This window comes from Dipodomys ordii, unplaced genomic scaffold (genome assembly GCF_000151885.1).
Source record: "Dipodomys ordii isolate 6190 unplaced genomic scaffold, Dord_2.0 Scaffold15, whole genome shotgun sequence".
Lineage (NCBI taxonomy): Eukaryota > Metazoa > Chordata > Mammalia > Rodentia > Heteromyidae > Dipodomys > Dipodomys ordii.
In genome coordinates, this window is record NW_012267231.1 from 15501500 (window position 1) to 15520809 (window position 19310).

At 55.8% G+C, this 19310-nt stretch overlaps 1 protein-coding gene across 1 annotated transcript in view; it reads left to right on the top strand.

Annotated features, from left to right (window-relative positions):
• The first annotated feature begins 6242 nt into the window (after positions 1-6242).
• Positions 6243-19310, top strand: part of Ccdc33 (coiled-coil domain containing 33) — a 60962-nt gene continuing 47894 nt past the window's right edge. Inside the window, exons 1-3 of the mRNA XM_013011923.1 lie at positions 6243-6552; positions 7070-7371; positions 7595-7735. Of these exons, the coding sequence (XP_012867377.1) occupies positions 6243-6552; positions 7070-7371; positions 7595-7735 (753 nt within the window). The remainder of the gene's footprint in view (positions 6553-7069; positions 7372-7594; positions 7736-19310) is intronic.

Below are 19310 nucleotides of genomic sequence, written 5' to 3' on the forward strand. Positions count from 1 at the left end.
CCCAGCGCCCACATATTAATAGAAAGAAGGGAAGGGAGGGAGGGAGGGCGGGCAAGAATTCTTTCTTTCAACAGAAACTTACTGAACAAACTATTAAGTTCTGGGCCCTGGCTGAGACCGAGGGAGGTCCTCCAGAAGCGCTTACCTCTGAGAGCTGAAGCGCCAAAGGATCAGGTGGCCTGACCCATCCCACAGCACGGAATTGGGCCCCAGGGAACTGGGGATGGAGGAAGAATCCAGAAGAAAATCACCTTTGAGGAGAGACCCGCAAGGCGGGGCAGGAGCCAGAGCAAGCCGTTCCCAGGCGGGAAACAGCCTGAGTGAAGGTTGAGAGGCCACAGGGCTGGAAGCAGAGCACCAGAGCACTGAGCACTGCACAAGGAGTTCACCCCGGCTGCCCCCCCCCCCGTCCCACAGAGGGAGAAGTCAAAGTCAAGCTCTGCTCTGCTGACTCACACTGAACCCGAGTTTTATTTGAGCCCAGCTGATCTCAGCTCCCACAGTCCTGGGGTGGGCACCCTGGGGCAGACAGTCTTTCCTCCCCTCCCTCCCTCCTTCCCTCCCTCCCTCCTTCCTTCCCTCGGGGCACGGTGTGCGGCTCTGAAGTCACAGGGACTCTAGATACAGAGTTTGGCAACCCCGCTGCCTGCTTGTGTGCCGGTCATAGGTCACACAGACTGCTGGGTACCTATAGCTAGGGGCCTATGGGGGAGTGTGTGGGGGGGGCTTAGCTTGGACTACAAATCCCAGCATGCCCTTCACCACTCAGAGACCTCCACCCAGCAGCCAATGATCAGTGGATGCTTTTTGTAAACCCCGCCCATACCTCTAGCTAGTTGGCAGCCCTGGGGAGAGGGCAGAGGGGGAAAAAAATACAAGGGCAAAGTTGGCTTCGCTGAGGTCACGGCTCATACCAGACAGGAGGGACCCCCCTGGGGGTGCCTGAACCCCATCCTGCCTGGGTGTGGGTGGGGACCACAGGCCAAAGCCTTCACCTCCCTGGAATTGTATCCCAAAGGCCTTGCCATCAATACTAGCTCCATCTTCTTTTATTTTTATTTGTTTGTTTTTGTGCTGGTTCCTGGGGCTTGAACTCAGAGCCCGGGAGCAGTCTCTGAGCTTCCGTGCTCTACCACTTGAGCCACAGCTCCATCCTTGGCTTTTTCTTTTTTCATTGGAGATCAGAGTCTCACAGACTTTCCTGCCTGGCCTGGCTTCCAACCGCGATCCTCAGATCTCAGCCTCCTGAGTAGCTAGGATGACAGGCGCGAGCCACCCCAACACCCGGCTCCTTATTTTTCTTTCTTTCTTGAGCCAGTTTCCTTGCAGTTACCATCCTCCAGACTCAGCCTCCTGTGTGCCCGGATGGAGAGGTGCCTCACTCCCTCCTTCCTGGTCCTCACTGGGCCCCGGCCCTCTGTGATTCCCCCCCTCTCCCCTACACTTCCCCCCAGGAAGGCTGAATGTTCCCTGTTTCCTTTTTGCTCCTCTGAACCTTTGCATGTCATTCATGTTATTCTTTCCCAAGAGCCTCCACTCTCCAGGCTCCGTTCTGGGAGGCCGGGCTGGCCTCCGCCTCTTCTGGTAAGGATGACTCAGTCCCCAAAGGCAAGCCCAGACTCCGCAGGCCCCGTGCCATTCTTGAGGAGGGTATCTCGGCATCTTTATTTCCCTAGTTAAGCCTCCGGTCCAGCTTATGGTCTGACCAGTTGGCCTTCCTCATATCCATGTGCAAGTGGGAGCCCGGCGCTGTTCTGGTCCCTAGCTTCAGGCTTCAGCACTGAGGCCTGGTATCAGGCTGGAGCCTCGGGGGTACCCTGACTGCACCCACAGTCAGCCATGGCTGCTCTTATCCCTTCCGATAAGGTGCTAGGAGCTAGCCAAGCCCTGTGGCTTTGATCTAGATATAAATGTCTGGGGGTGTTGGCCCCACATTCTCTAGACATGAAGTCACTGAAGCGAGGGGGTGAGGGCCTGGGTGGTGAACCCACAGTAGAAGAATCTGTGGGCTGAGTGCCCCAGAGATGGAATCAGGATCCAGAAAAGAGAAAAAGAGCTCTGTCAAGGCCACAGGGCCCAAGCTCAGGCAAGCTGGCTGGCTTCCTCCCACAGCCCAGCCTTTCCATCGCCAGCCCTGCCCTGCCCTGTCCTGCCCTGGGCACCAGTTGCCAACCAAGGCAGAGACACAAAGCCACCGGCTCCTCCTCTCTGCCCAGGTAGAAGATGGAAAAGCCGAGAAGGGTTATGGCGGCTTCTGAACCATTAAGATAATGGAGATCAGCTGAGCGCCGTTGGCCACGCCTGTAATCCCAGCTACTCCCAGAGATCTGAGATCGGAGGCTCTCTCTGATCCCCGAGGAACCACCAGAAAACTGGAAGTGGAGCGGTGGCTCAAGTGGTAGAGCATTAGCCATGAGCACAAAAACTCAGAGACAGTGCCCAGGCCCTGAGTGATGCAAAGATCCTGAGGGCATCCAGGCCCCTGCCCACGAGGTGCGGATGGGGTCCCCAGACACCTGTGGCGCTGGCTGGGGGAAGGCCCTCAGTCGCGTGGGCCCCCCCAGGGCCGGCGCTGCCCTCTCTTTGGGCCCCAGCTGGCCCTGGAATGCTTGTGGCCGGGGCTTCCTTCCTCTGTCTGTTTTTCTTGTTCAAGCTGATTAAACCTGAGGAATGTTTGCGTCCAGGGACGGAGGCCTGAGCGCCCATCTACAGTTATCAAAATCTTCAAAGGGCAAAGTGCTAGGTTTAGAAGGCGCTAAGAGCAGACAGGAAGGAATGAGGGTGGAGGACAGCACCCCAAGCTTCAGGAACGTTCCCTTGGACATCAGCCATTCCAGGAACCCCTAGAGCTTCAATCTCTCCCCCTTCCCGCCTCCCCTCCAGCCCCCCAGCTGTTTAAATCAAACTCAGCCTGGCACCGGTGGCTCAGGCCTGACCTCTGGGCTACTCAGGAGGCCAAGATCTGAGGATTGAAGTTTGAAGCCAGCCTGAGCAGAAGCGTTCTTGAGACTCTTATCAACAGCGAACCAGCAAAAAAAAACCCAGAAAACGGAGGTATGGTTCAAGTGGTAGGGCGCCAACCTTGAGTGAAAAGAATCTCGGGGACAACGCCCAGGCCCCACGTTCAAGCCTCAGTAGTGGCACAAGAAAAGACAAAACAGAGAATTGTCCTGGCCCAAAGCCCATGGCGACGGCCCGGCTGTCGGAGGCCTGGACGCTCCCCGGCCAGCATGTTTGCCCCATGTGGCCCCAAAATGGTGCCGGACCAGACTTGGGCCATGGAGCTGGGCTCTCCATCACCCTCTTACCCACAAACACTGGGGCCAGGCTCCCAGGAGATCCTACACCACCCTGTCCTGTGAGCTCCCATTCTTCCCTGGTAATCCGGAGGATCGCTGTTCCAGGCAGCAGCTCTGCTTTAGGGTAGGTAGTTCACTCAGCCTTTTCCCACCTGCCCACCCTCCCCAATGCCTGTCCAGGCTGTCCCCTCCCTGTCCTTTACCGGTCACACGGGGATGGGGGGACACTCTGGACGCTCCCCCACAGCTGGGCTTCCTCCTCTGAGTGGAGCCAAGGGCCTGGGTTGGGATCTCAGGCCCAGAGATGGCCCAGCACTTGCGTTAAAAGGCACTCCAGCTCCACTCCCCCTGTTCGGCCCCCCCCCCCCCCCCCCCCCCCGTCTGGGGTCCCAGCATCTGTGAACAACCCACCCCTCCCCTTTCTCTGCAGCTCCAGCCCACAGGGCTGGGCCCCTCACAGCCACAGGGGCGGCCATTTGCCAGAGAAACTTGATCACTTTGGTCCTCTGAGTCACCTCGGTGGGGAGAAGCCGGTGAGCTTTGATGGCTGGCTTTCCCAGCTGTGCTGGGGATAGTGTGGCCCAGGGAACCCCCCTCCCCTCATTTGTCACCATCCATCACTCCCAGGGGGGCCTGGGGCCTGATGAATGGTCCCCAATCCAGCCACCAGCTCAGCTTTTAATAACCCATCGGGTACCCTGTGGACACCAGCTAAAGAGCCCTGAGGGGGGGGAGGGAGGGCAGGGGTGCTCTGTACTGTGAGGGGAGGGAGGGTGGCAGGTGTGCTCTGTACTGTGAGGGAGGGGGGGGGGGGGGCTTCCCTGAGGCCTGGATTCCAGGGCCTCTCCAGGACTGCCTCTTCCTCTCCTCACAGTAAAGACAGAGGTACTGGGCCTGGGCCTTCCTACCTTCCTGCCTTCCCTCCTTCTCCTCCTCCTCCTCCTCCTCCTCCTCCTCTTTCTCCTTCTCTTCCTCCTCCTCCTCCTCCTTCTCCTCCTCTTCTTCCTCCTCCTCCTCTTTTTCCTCCTCCTCCTCTTCCTTCTCTTTCTTCTTCCTCTTTCCCTCTCAGTCTGCCTCTCTCTCTTTCTTTTCTTGAGCTTGAACTCCTGAGCCTCTGTCCCTGAGCTTGGTCAAGGCTAACACTCTACCGCGTGAGCCACAGTACCATTTCTGGCTTTATTTTTGGTGGGTGCTTAATTGGAGATAAGAGTCTCACAGACTTTCCTGCCCAGGCTGGAGATTCGGGTGAGACTCTCTTATCTCCAATTAAGCATCCCCCCCCCTCCAAAAAAAAGAAGCCAGAAGTGAAGCTGTGGCTCAAGCGGTAGAGTGCTAGCCTTGAGCAAACAAGCTAAATAAGAGACAGCATCCAGGGCCTAAGCTCAAGCCCCAAGATTGGCACCAAAACAACAATTTACATTGCATGTGAGTAGCCCAAGACTAAATATTAAATATTAACCAGCAAGATGGAAAAAAAGAACATGTATTCTAAAAAAAATTAATAAATAAAGGCATTGATGACAGTGGCTTACACTTGTAAAATACTAACCATTCAAGAAATTAAGATTTTGGAGAATGGAGGTTCAACGCTAGCTAGGAACATCTGTGAGGCTCCACCTCTAATTTATCAGCAAAAAGGAAGGCTGGAGGTCTGGCTCAAGTAGTAGAGTATCATCCCTGCGAGCACCAGGCTCTTGAGTTCAAGACCTGGTGCTGTCCTCCCTCCCATCCACAACAAAAAAGAAACGTGAGTGTTTTCTTGGCCCTTTCCAGCTGACTGAGATGCAGTCCTAACGGCTGGTCTTGAGAAGCCATTTTGGGCTCTGAGGCAAAGCTCACGAATTACATACCAAAAAAAAAGAGCAGTAAGTTAGCCGTAGAGACAGAGACTGAGCTAAGAGCAGATCGGAAGCCGGGAGGAGGCCTGCTGCACCAGCCCTCCGTCACAGTCAGAGAGGTCACGTGACTGGACGGGGTCACTCAGTGACCCAGTCCTGCACCCCATCCTCCTACACACACAGCGCTGGACTCTGCTCCCACCTTTTCCCCCACAACCCCCGCTTCCTTGAGTCCTAACGCTGCTGCTCTATGCTGGGGCTGGGGAGCCCCTAAAACTAATGCCAGCCCATGACCACAACTTTCAGCCCAGCACCTAATGAGAACGGGGTACAGCCTGCCCCCTCAGATTCTGTCTGTCTGTCCGTCTCCTGGGCCTCTGTGTGCCTGTCTGTCTATTAGTCTTTCTTTCCATTCTGGTGCCTGTTACAGTTTTTGTTTATTGTTTGGGGTTTATTTTTGGTCAGTCCTGGGGCTTGAACTCAGGGCTTGGGCACTGTCCCTGAGCTTCTTTTGCTCAAGGCTAGCACTCTCCCACTTGAGCCACAGCACCACTTCCAGTTTTCTGGTGGTTCATTGGAGATAAGAGTCTCACGGAGCCGGGCACCGGTGGCTCATGCCCATGATCCCAGCTACTCAGGAGGCTGAGATCTGAGGATCACAATTCAAAGCCAGCCTGGGCAGGAAAGTCCTTGAGAATCCTATTCCCCCAAAGTACCAAAAAAAAAAAAAATGAACGTGGAGCTGTGGCTCAAGTGGTAGAGCCTCAACTTTAAGCACAAAAGCTCATGAACAGCACCCAGGCCCTGAGTCAAGCCTTAGTATACACACACACACACACACTCACACACACACACACAACTGAGCACACAGTAGATGCTCAATAAATGTTTATTATAGGAATAAATGCTAAAAGGCCGTGGGAGGGATTCCTGGCCGTCTGCCTTTGTATCCTAAGCCAGGCCCAACTTCCTTGTTACTTGGTTTCTCAAACAAACAGAGAATGGTGGGGGGTGTGGCCTCAAGCACCCAGACTTTAGTCCCAAACTGGGACTGTGGGCCCGAGAGGCAGTGCTCAGCCTGGGAAATCCCTCCTTGACCTTGACCATGACCTTCACCGGGCCAGAGCCCTGGCTCCCAGCATCGCTGGCAGCTCAGAGGCTAAAAGTGGAGGAGAAGACCTTGGACCTGGAGTTCGAGGTCCTGAGCGTGGGCTTTAACGAGGAGGGCAGGTACGCCCTGCGGCTCTCCGTGGAGAACCCCCTGCAGGCCTGCTCTGGGGCCGGGGTGCGGCTGCAGGTGAACGACGGGGACCCTCTCCCAGCCTGCTCAGTGGTCACCGAGGTCCTGGAGCAGCAGGATCCTGGACAGAGCCTGGCCCTCAGCAGGAACAAGTTTACCTTCACTTTGCCCAAAGGTATACCAAACGAGGGGACGTCGGGGGGAGCCTGGGGACCTCGGCCCTGACCCCTGATGGGCCTTGGGGTGTGATCTGGGAGAATCAGAGGGGCTCTGCTTGTGTGAGGCTCACAAACCAGGGTCCGGAGGCCCCAGTTCCGCTCCCTCCAGGGTGAACACAGGATGCTGTCACCCAGAACTGAGTGAGGAGGCCACGGAAGGCTGGTGTGGCCCAATGCCGGTGCTCACGCCTGTAATCCCAGCCACTCCGGGAGACTGAGATCGGTAGGAAGCCAACCCAGGAAAATCCCCTGAGACTCTTATCCCCAATAAACCCCCAACCCCCCCCCCAAAAAAAAGCCAGGCATGGGGCTGTGAGTGGAAAAAGCTAACGGACAGCACCCAGGCCCTGAGTTCAAGCCCCAGGACCAGCACAACCATAGGCACACAAAGCTAGCCGGTCCCGACCGCCCCAAGGCCCCCCGAGGTGGAAGGAACCCCAAGTGTTGTATTAACACCCCCATCTCCCCACGCAGGGTTCTGCAAAAATGACGGCCAGCATGACGCACGGCTGCGTGTCGAGGCCCTGCGGCTGGACGGAGGGGGCTTGGGAGGGGCACCCCGGAGAGTAGGAGAGGCCATCTTCCCCATCTACCCGCGCCCCGACCAGCCCCGCATGAACCCGGCCGCCCAGCAGCACGAGGATCTCTACCGTTACCACGGCAACCTGTCCCTGCTCCGGGCCAGCCAGGACCCCAGCGCACGGCACTGCGGGGCGCTGTCCTACAGTGTGGCCTTCCACGAGCACCGGGCCCAGCCCCAGAGCCCCAGGGCTCAGGTGGGGCCCAGCTAGCCCGTGGTACAGCCACGGCATGCGTGGAGGGGTGAGGGGGAGCCTGGGAGCCCCAGTGTAGAAGGCAGAAGAGCCGAGCACCGGCGCTCACGCCTGTCATCCCAGCTACTCAGGAGGCTGAGATCTGAGGATCGCAGTTCAAAGCCAGCCAGGGGGCAAGTAAAAGTCTGTGAGACTCTGATCTCCAATGAACCACCATCCTCTCCAGGTTTCGAGGAAAGCTCCAACAGACCATGAGGTAGAGGCTTCCTGCCCAGCTCAGGCCCCACCCAGCTCCCAAGATGACCAGCAGAGGCTCAGCCCTGAGCCAGGATCCTGGCCACCCCAAGCCCAGGTAAGAAGGCACCCAGTCCTGACCCACGCTGAAAGATGGTTTCCCTCCTCCGGGCATCCCGTCCATCTCCCAGCCATGGGCAGCAACCCATTTCATCGATGGAGAAACTGAGGCACGGGGATGTTAAGTTCTATTTAACATGAACATTTCCTGGGGGCCTCCCTTGACCCAGGTCAGTCTTTAAATGCAAGACACAAGCCTGGTTCCAAGATGGCAGGAAGCGGGGTGTGTATGTGTGTGGTGTGTGTGTATGTCCCTGTACTGGGATTTGAACTCAGGGCCTGGGCGCTGTCCTAGAGCTTTTCCATTCAAAGTTGGCGCTCTACCACTTGAGCCACACCTCCTCTACTTGTGGCTTTTTGCTGGCTCATTGGAGATAAGAATCTCACAGACTTTCCTGCCCTGGAACTGACTTGAGCTGGAATCCATCCAACAGCTCAGCCTCCTGAGCAGCTGGCTGGCTCTGACGCACGTTTCCAACACCCCTCCCTGTCCTGAGCTAGTGAATGAGATCACTGGTCCCTGGGCTCCTAGGTGACAGTCGGTCTCCGGGGACTGCTGGCTGCGGAGCGCCACCCACCCCCTCCTATGACAGCAGAGGAACAGAGCTGAGGGACAGCTCTCCCCGCGCGCCCGTTCTTCAACATGCATTGAGCTGCGATCTGGAATGTCTGGGAGAGAAAGAGGACAGAAAAAGAGAGAGAGAAAGAGGGGGTGGGAAGGACGGGAGGGGGGAAGGGGCGGGCATCGTGGCCACAGCGACCCGGGCCGCTCTAATTTCTGTTATTTAGAATCATCATCTCTGCGCGGCTCTCTCTCTGAAAGTGTCAGGTGTCTGCTTCCACCGCGACAAGAAAATGGTTTTCGAGGGAGAGGAAAATCGGTTCCCTCCAGGGGTGTGTGTGCGTGTATGGTGTGCACATGTGTGTGTGTGTGTGTGTGTGTGTGTGTGTGTGTGCCTGTAATCACAGCCCCATCAGAAATGCAGGAGCAAAGAATGAATCAGAGGGTACACTTGCCATCAGAGAGACTCAGTCCCTGCCGACCCCACTGCCCCATGGCCCCGTGGCCTGTGTTTGGGCTCCCTAGAGAATACAGGGAACCCCCCCCCGAAAGTGCCCTCCTCCTGTGGACCCATCCCCCCCTCCCCTCTTTGGGTCTTGGTTGCAGATGAGGAGAAAGATCTGGAAGGGGTGGGGGAGGGGAGGTGGAGACCAGAAACTCCATCTGCCTGGGCTGAACTCCAACTTCAGCTTTATCGGGTTCACGTCCAGGAATGGATGTCTGGGTTCCCCGGATGCAGACAGCTCAGGATCTCCTCCTCCAGGAAGCCTTCCAAGCACGGGGTTCACCCTTTCCAAGAGATCGCTCAGGCCAGGCAACCCCAGGTGTGGAAGCAATCCCGTCTCTGTGATTGACGACTCCCGCTGCAGGCGGACGCCTTGTTCTCTGCCATCTGCGTACTGTGCGGTCTTATTTATAACCAGAACCGATGCAGGGCCAGATGGGGGTTTCCGGGGCGGATGTGGGGGTGCAGGAGACTGGAGACACAATGGCCAGGATGCTCAAGATTGAGCAGGGAGCCGGCCGTCAGGGCTCACGCCTGCCGTCCTGGCTACTCAGGAGGCTGAGATCTGAGGATCGCTGGTTCAAAGCCAGCCTGGGCGGGCAGGTCCGTGAGACTCCAGTTCATCACCAAAGGGCTGGAAGTGGAGCTGCGGCTCCACACACACACATACACACACACACAGAACAGGGAGGACTGAAGGTGTGGCTCAAGTGGTACAGCACCTGCCGAGCAAGTGTGAAACCTTAAGTTCAAACCCCAGTGGGAGCCAAGGCTCAGTGTGAACTTGAACTTCCGGTCTGGATGGCTGAGCCCTAATGTGACTCTGAGTGGTTATCGCCAGTGCTCCAGCTCTTGAGTCCTTCTTATGGGGGGGCTGTGGGGAGGAGTAAAGAGGAGACTGACCCCCAAACACTTCCAGCATGGATGGTCTTGGCCACCCACATCTGTCAGCCCCAAGTCCCTGCCCCACAAAGGGAGACAATGGGTCCAACAGCTCAGACAGCAGCAGGACCCTTAATCTTGGGGCTCCGGGTCCCCCAGACCCTGAGCCCCTTGTGGAGAGATTATGGAGACTCCCCCGTCCTCAGCCCATACCTGCTGATGTCCACCTCCCCCCCTCTGGCAGCTCTGTTCTTCCTTGCACAATGTGAAGGCAGTGATCCGACCAGCAGGGGTGGTCCCTGAGGTTTAGGTGGTGCCTGAGCCGCTATGAGGACAAATGGGATGGGGGTTGGGACGCCTGGAGCCGCTGCAGCCTCGAGAGCCATGAGGGATCCACCATGAGAGGGTCGCTGGCTTCCGGAAGCCTGGGCTTGGCAATGCCATGCTGGGAGGTCTCGGGGTCACTGTAGGGGTACAGTCACCACAAGAGGGCTCCCCACCTGGCTTCTTCCCCCCACCCACCCACAGCTTTTGGGGGGTACAGGCAGGAGGAGGAGAGGGCTGGATTCTCCCCAATTACCTCTTTCCAGACAATCACAGTTTTGTTTCATGAAAATGGTTTTTGTGTCCCAGGAGCCTTTTAAATGGCGCTTTCAATTTTTTTTTAATTCTTTCCATTTAAAACATACTCTTTTTATTTTTTGGCCCCTGGGGGGGGGTGGGGGAAGAAAGGCAGAGAGAGAGAGAGGGGGCCATTAAAGCAATCACCAAATCCTTGGCAGCTGGCGGGCAGCCCGTGGCTCGTGGCTTTGGCAGCCACAGGCTGCAGAAGGAGAAATGGATGGAGAGCCGCCATGGCGCGCTTCTTACCGGCCTGATGTCCCCTCTGCCCTCTGTCCCTTGGGCTTCTGTGGCTGGATTCCTGTCCCTTTGTTCCTCCCTGTTGCCCCCCCCACCTCCTGTCTGTCCCGGGGTCCTGGATCCTAGCTGGGGCTCCCCCCCCAGCTTGGTGGCCAGCCACTTCCCCCTCTTTCTCATGGTGGGCACGTTCATGGCCCGCCACGGCCCAGGAGCCTGGGCCACGCAACAGGGCTGATTTAATCAACTCCTGCTTTCCAGTGCCCTTTGGATTCTCAAGGGGGGGGACCCCGACTAGCCTGGCGGGGGGAGCTGGACACCTCGCTGGCCGTTGCCCCTTCCCCTCCGTGCCAAGCCCTCCAGCCTGGATGGCTCCTGGCCTAAGGGTGGTGGAGGCTAAGGGAGGAGGCTGGGAGTGGGCCTCAGAGGCCCAGGGAGGAAAATGAGGGCACGTCCCCCCCCATGTAACACCCCAGTCCTAGGCACTGGCTCCCCCCCACACACCCAGAGCTGCCCACCTCCGCCTCCCCCACCCACTCAAATACCAGAGGACCCCCAAGGCAGGGCTTTCTCCTGCTTAAATGGGGAGCTTTTATGGGCTTTAGAAAAAAACACTCCAATTGTTCCCTCAATTACCCCGAGCAGATTGAATATATTAATCTCTCTCTTAACTGGAGGTCTGTATCCCCTCCCCCCCAGCCGCCCCCCTCCCCCAGCCGCCAGCCCCCTCCACAGGCGCGTGCCCACAGTGCCCAGCCCCCAACCTTTACAGCCAGGAGCCCGGGCTGGCCTGCTTGGTCCACACGGGGGGGGGGGGTGGCTTCTGTTACACACACACACACACACACACACACACAATTACGCGCATGCACATGCACCTATGCGCACACACGGGCGCAGATCGCTTCCCTACGTTTCTCTATCCATTTCCATTGATTTCCGCCCCCCTCGCCACTATTTCAAAGAGCTTTTTTTCTTTCCCTGAGTAACAGCAATCACACAGGGGCCCCCCTCCCCCGGAGAAGGGGGGGCGGGACACGGAGGGGGGGTGCTGCTCTGGTGACAAGGGCCTCTAGTTTAAACATACTCTGCCCCAGGCAGCTGGGCCCCCACTAACCGCCCGGCCGGGTCTCTCTTTGTAGCTCCATTTTCTTTCATTTCTAGGGAACAAAGGCGCTGTCAGGGTATTCTCAGAAGCTGTCACACACACACACATACACCAAGCTCTCCAGGAGAGGGGTGGGGATTCAGCACTCACCCGCCCCAGGAAAGGTGGAGTGGAGGAGGGTACTTCCCGCCCCCTGCCCACCCCCCAGGACAGCCCAGGGGTCCTGGATGTGCCCCTACCTTGGACTCTCTCAGGCCGGTGTTGGGAAGGGACTTGGGGGGTGCAAATGGCTTAGGGGAGATCTCCACAAATGCACAGGGATGAGGGATCCCAGAGCAGATGAGGCTCTTTCTTTGTGCCAGCCCTGGGGCTTGAACATCAGGGCCTGGGCATTGTCCCTGATGGTTTTATTTGCTTGAGGCTGGTGCTCTACCACTTGAGCCGCATCACCACATTTAGCTTTTTTTTTGCTGGTTCATTGGAGATAAGCGTCTCATGGACTTTTCCAACCTGGGCTGGCCTCAAGCTACGATCCTCAGATCGCAGCCTCCTGGGTGGCTGGGATGACAGGCGTGAGCCACCCGTGCCGGGCTGGCGCCCTCCTCCTCCTCTTGCTGGGAAGGTTACATTAAGACGTCCACCCCGTGCGTGATGAACGCAGGCGCAGGGTTGTCTCAGAAAGTCTGGGTGGCACAAAAGGCCTGGGGCTCAGGCCCTGCACCTTAGAAAATCGCGTTGCCGAGCGTCCCCTGGGAACACTGAGCGTCCACTGTCTCGGGGCTACACGCTGGGCCCGTGGGGTGTGAGCATGAGAAGTGGCTCCATTAGCAGATTGTCACAAGGGAACACAGCAGATGGCCAGCTCCCCCCTCCCCCACCCCAGCCGGCCAGACTGACTCATCCCGCCTCTGTGGGCGAGCGTGAGTGTGCACGGCACAGGAGAGACAGAGAGGACCACTGGTGTGCCCCCCCCCCTCCAGCCAGGAGTGGAAATGTGAAATCTCCACTCAGGGACAGGCTCAGGGACAGCGCAGGAGTGATGTATGAGCTGAGACCATGTGAAACCATCTGTAATACCAGGCAGGGTGACAATCTCAGTCACCTGCCCCAGTTCTGTCCCCTGAGTCAGCCAGTCACCCCCAGCCTGGGCTGGATCTACGGGGTCCCAGGGTTTGGGCCAAACCTGCTGGGAACAGCTTCCTGCTCAGGAAAGATGGAAGAGGCCACGTTTGCACCCCGCAGCAAGCTCTACCATGGTCCAACCCCCCTTGACAAAGCGTGACCTTTATCCATTCATCCATCCACCCATCTATCTACCATCCACCCATCCATCCACTCACCCATTCATCCATCCACACATCCATCCATCCACACTCCATCCATCCATCCATCCATTCATCCACCCATCCATCCATACATACATTCATCCATCTACTCATCCATCCATCCATCTAACCATCCATCCATTTGTCCATCCATCCATTTACTTATCCATTCTTGCACCCATCCATCCATCCATGTATCTACCCATTCATCCATGCATGCATCCATTTATCTATGCATCCATCTGTCCATCCATGCATCCATCCATCTATCCATCTTCTCACCCATTCATCTATCCACACATCCATCCATCCACACTCCATCCATCCATTCATTCATCTACCTATCCATCCATCCATTCTCTATCCACCCATCCATCCATCCACCCACCCACCCATCCATCTACCCATCCATCCATCCATCCATCCATCCATCTATACATACATACATACATTCATCCATCTACCCATCCATCCATCCACCCATCCATCCATCTATCCATTTGTCCATCTATCCATTTACTTATCTATTCCTGCACCCATCCATCTGTACATGTATCTATCCATCCATCCATCCATTCATACACCCATCCATCCACCCATCCATTCATCCATCCACCCCATCCATTTGTCCATCTATCTATTTACTCATCTATTCCTGCACCCATCCATCCGTACGTGTATCTACCCATCTATGCATGCATGCATCCATTGATCTATGCATCCATCTGCCATCCATGCATCCATGCATGCATCCATCCACTCACTCTCTCATCCATCCATCCATTCATTCTCCCAAACAGTAAATTAGGTGGCTGTACGCCTGGCCTTGGGGTGCTGTCCAGGTGGACAACGGAAGAAAATAGGAGAAGCTGCGTGCAATGACTTTCTAAGCTGACTGTAGGCAAGCTGGGTAGGAAAACATCTCTGACTAGGAATCAGGAAACGTTGGCTTAGGACCTGGTTCCCCAGTTGCATGGGGGTGGGTGTGTACCTTACCTCCCTGGGCCTCACACCTCTTATCTGTACAGTGGGCAGAGTGGGGCCTACTGACAGGACAGGCTCAGGTGAGGAAGAGGGTGGGAGGTTCCAGAGTACATTAACCTGCCTCAGGTTAGGTGGGATCCAGCAGGATGACAGAGAATGGACAGAGGAACTAGGTCAAGAGATGGGATGTAGGTGTGTTAGGGACTAGCAGGACGGGAGAACATTGTAGGGAATGGCTGGTAGGTGCTATTTTTGGTACTTGGGCGTTCTGAGCTCTCTGCTGCCCCCTATAGGGGGGTGAAGTTGCCCTGAGCCAAAGCTGGTGCTCTACCACTTGAGCCACACCTCCACTTCGGTCTCTCTGTTGGTTCATTGGAGGTAAGAGTCTCACAGACTTTCCTTCCCCGGGGCTGGCTTTGAATCGCAATCCTCAGATCGATGGCAGCGTCCTGAGTAGCTGGGATTACAGGCGTGAGCACTGAGGCCTGGCAAGTGTGGCTTCTTTGGTAAACTTGAGTGGACATGGTAAACTGAGGCCCGTTGAGGACCCAGCCATGCAGACCCCCCACCCCCACCCCACAGCAGGAAATTTGCCCCCCCAAGTCTCTCTCTCTCTCTTTTTTTGTGTGTATGAATCAGAGCTGAGGCTTTCCCTCAGTGGCAGTGGATTTTTATCGGGGTTTGGATATTATTTTAATCTCCCACTAAAAGCATAATTGCTTTCTGTCGGCTGGTGTTCCTGCGAGATTGCTTTCCAGGCTCTCTTCTCTCTTCCAGGAGACAGGCGGGGCGACTGGGCTGCATTAATACTCTGCAAATGCGATTTCATGGCCTCAAACAAGATTAGGGCCAGAGGCTCCGCTCTCTGCTCGGGTGGCGGGGTCCAGGCTGGCCGGCGCTGGGTATGGAGGCTGGGAGACAGAGGCCCCCAGACCCAGGGGGGGCTGAGTAAGCAGGTTCCTGTAACCAGAGCCCCTTAGATGGGCTCCTTCATCCTGGCCACAGAGCCCATCCACAGGCTCTGGCTGGAGGCAAGGTTCAGGGCTACCCACCTCGTACCTTAGCACCCCCCTACCCCGTACCCCAACACTCCAGAGAGGAAGGGTGTTACTTTAAAAGAGCATTCCAAGCTGGGCACTGGTGGCTCACCCCTGTCATCCTAGCTACTCAGGAGGCAGAGATCTGAGGATCAAAGTTTAAAGCCAGCTGGGGACAGGAAAAGTCCCTGAGACTTTTATCTCCAATAAACCACCAGAAAACCGGAAGTGGTGCTGTGGCTCAAGCAGTAAAGCGCTCACCTTGAGCTGAAGAGCTCAGGGACAGCGCCCAAGCCCAGAGTTCAAGCCCCATGACCACCACCAACAACCACAAAAAGAGCAGTTCAGCATTCCACATGGAAAGCTGGCCTCTTCTGCTGCTGATTCTACTTAGGTCCTCTCATCTTTGAATGAGCCAGGCCACCTATGGCTCACACCTGTAATCCCAGCAACTCAGAGGTGGACATCTGAGGATTGTGGTTCAAAGCCAGCCTGGGGGCACAGGGGGTGGGGGTGGGGGAGTCTGAGGCTCTTATTTCCATTGGACTAACAAAAAGCCGGAAATAGAGGTGTGTGGCTCAAGGGGTAGAGTGCCAAGCCTTGAGTGGAAAAGCTAAGAAAGAGCATGAGGCCATGTGTTCAAGCCCCAGGATCGGCACTCCGGCACACACACACACACACATGCACACACATGTACACACACATGCACACACATGTGCACACACATGCACACACATGTGCATACACACACAATGGAAATGACAGTAGTATGTCTACTTAAACGCCTCTGATAGCTGGACAATTGCTTGCTTGTTGAGATGGGGGACTTGTTGACTTTTTGTCCTGTCTGGTCTAGAACTATGATCCTCTCGATCTGCACCTAGGATTCCAGGCGAGTGCTACCAAACCCACCCCTTATTTGAATCTTGAAGATGCGTTATGGGTTATCTTGGCTGGCTGGAAAGCAGTCTAGGCATACAGAATGGCAGACATAAAAGCCCCAAAGCCGAGAACCTGCTGCTCACTGAGGGGGAGCTACCCGTGTCCTGTGAGGCAGGGGTCAGAGAGATGAGATGCAGATCCTAGAGAAAACAGATCTGGAGGCCTGGTCGGGGATAGGGGGTGTCTCTTGAGGATGCAGATCCTGCTAAATGGCTTATTGAAACAGAAAGCAAGCCGGACGTCTGTGGCTAGCATCTGTCATCTAAGCTACTCAGAAGGCTGAGATCTGAGGATCACGGTTCAAATCCAGCCCTGGCAGGAAAGTCTGTGAGACTCTTTTATGTCCAATGAACCACCAGAAAACCGGAAGTGGTGCTGTGGCTCAAGTGGTAGAGCCCTAGCGAAAGAGCTCAGGGGACAGTTCTAGAGTCTAGGCCCTGAGTTCAAGTCTCACAACCGACCAAAGAAATACAAGAGCTAGAGGAAGGATGGTTTGACTTGTGGGGGAAGGCTAAGATGGAGTGCGTCTCCTCCCTCCTGGGGGGCAGGGCTGGCAGGCATCATGCCCGGCTCTGTCCTCAGCCCCTGGTTAACGAGTTATTGATTTTTGAAAAGCAAAGGTAATCCCCCAGCCGGGCCACTTCTTTAGCAAAGTGATTTATGAATTGACCGTGGGACCCCGGCTACCTCCCACCTGAGCTCCCAAACACAGCCAGCAACAGCTCAGCTCAGCAAGAGCAATCAAGCCACACGGATGCCCAGCCCTTGCAGACCCTGTCTGCCTTCAGGCTCTGTGGCTCACGCCTGTAATCCCGGCAACTCCGGCAGCTGAGGTCTGAGGATCCTGGGTTTGGAGCCAACCCAGGCAGGAAGGTCTGAGAGACCCATCTGCCATGAACCACACCCTAGGAGTGGGGCGGTGGCTCAAGTGGTAGAGCGCCAGCCTTGAGTGGAAAAAGCTAAGGGGCAGGGCTCAGGTCGTGAGTTCAAGCCCCAATATTGGCCAAAGAGTCAGTCCCAGTCATCCCAAGGCTCCCAGAGTCAAAGCTGGGGAGAGGATGGGGGACCCAGGAACCCCGATCCCAGGATTCTTTGCGCCAGGAAGAGGGTCAGCCAGCGAGAGGCATGGTGGGATCCTGACTGGGCAGCCAGAGCTGGAGAGAGAGATGCAGGAAGAAGGGAGGGCTTCGGCTTCCACGCCTCTGCCAGCCCCTGGGTGGCTTCTGCCCTGACCTGTGATGTCACACAGCGTTGCCCGGGTGACCCAGACCCGTGGGGAAGCATCCTCCATTCTCCCCTCCCAGCCTCTCCTCCACTAGACATGGTCCACCTCCTCGCTGGCACCCGTGCCACCAGAAACCGCTGAGAAAGAGCCAGACGCGGGTCCCTCCCGCCCACCGCCCCCTTCCCCCAGTCTAAGTCTCAGAAGCAGGGGGAGCCTGACCTCCTCCTATGTGCGATCGCTCACCCAGACCAGGTATGGGGGGCCCGGCCACAGACTGCTAAGCGAGGCCCTGCCGCCTGTGCCTAAGGATGGGGCAGAAAAAGACAAAGGTGAGCAGCCTGCGTTCTGTGTGTGATTTGTTCCTAAGTCTTCTCGGGGGTCTCAGTTTTCCCAGCTGTGAAATGGGAAGATGAACTGCTCACCGTGGCTCTGCGGGGTGAGATATTCTGTTCTCTTGGGAGTTGAAAGGCACTGTAGGCCGGGGCTCGTGGCTAGAATCTGAACCACTCAGGAGGCTGAGATCACGGTTCAAAGCCAGCCCAGGCAGATAAAGCCAAGGGGCGCTTGGCTTTGAACTCTCCAGTTAACCAGCAAAAGGTTGGAAGCGGAGGTGTGGCCAGAGGAGTAGAGCGCCAGCCTTGAGTGAAAAAGTCAAGCAAGAGTATGAGGCCATGAGTTCGAGTCCCAGGACTGGCTCAAATAAAAGGAGACAGTGTGCTTGCTCTAGGGTAGTGTGAAGTGTTTGCTTCTGTCCTCTGGCTGCTGGGGCACAAGCTCAGATTGTCCCCCCCAAAAAATATTCATCCCTCCCTTCAAAAAGCCTGATACCCCACAATCCCCAACCCTCCCCACCTCCCACCTTCCCTGCTCAGGCCGACAGCAGGAACACAAGTGTTTGAACCCCAGGAGAGGGTTGTATTTTCTTCTTTAGTGTTAGTTGTGGGACTTGAACTCAGGGCCTGGACGCTGTCCCTGAGCTCCTTCTGCTCAGGGCTAGCGCTCCACCACTTTGAGCCACAGTGCTACTTCCAGTTTTTTGGTGGTTCAGTGGAGATGAGTCTCATGGCCTTTCCTGCCCGGGCTGGCTTTGAACTGTGATCCTCAGATCTCAGCCTCCTGAGTAGCAAGGATTACATGCATGAACCATGGGTGCCCGGCCTTTTTATTTTAAATCTATTTTGTGCCTATGCCCTGGCCTTTGCCCGGATGCCAGCCTCCTCTTCAAGCTTTCTGGTAGACTGTCACACAACAGGCCCAGGCACAGGCTGGCCTAACCAGGAACCTAAAACAGCCAGCTGGCTCCCGCCTGCTCTCCCAAGCTGGGTGGTCCAAGCTGGGGAGGAGCCAAGATGGTTTATGTGAACATTTTCATAGCTGGGAAATATCCTCTGTAAGGGACGGACAGCCTTAGTTGTGTGTGTGTGTGTGTGTGTGTGTGTGTGTGTGTGTGTGTTTAATGCCAGTACTCAGACTTGAACGTAGGGCCTCATGCTCCTGGCTTAGCTTCTTTCCTCTTTTTTTTTTGGTCAGTCGTGGGGCTTGAACTCTGGGCCTGGGCGCTGTCCCTCAGCTCTTCAGCTCAAGGCGAGCGCTCTACCACTTGAGCTACAGCTCCACTTCCAGTTTTCTGGTGGTTTATTGGAGATAGGAGTCTCACAGTCTCTCCTGCCTGGGCTGGCTTTGAACCTCGATCCTCAGATCTCAGCCTCCTGAGTAGCTAGGATGACAGGTGTGAGCCACCAGCGCCCTGCTAGTTTCTTTCCTCTTAAGACTGGCACTGTACCACTGGAGCCACATCTCCACTCTGGCCATGCTGTTTGTATAGCATTATGTATCCATATCTCTTCTTTCCTGGATCCCTTTTTAAATTAATTATAGATTTCAGTGTTCTTTGGATATTAAGGATATTAATATTTTTTTAAAAAACTGACAGTAAATGACTACTGTTTAAAATTCTGATGGATTCAGGGCAGTTACAGATTTTTATTTGTATTTTTCTGCTACTGGGGCTTGAACTCAGGGCTTAGACATTGTCCCTTAGCTTTTTTTCTTTCTCGTAAAGCTAGCATTCTTACTATTTGAGCCACAGCTTTACGTCCAGCTTTCTTGCTGGTTAATTGAAGATAAGAATCTTAGGGACTTTCCTGTCCTGCCTGGCTT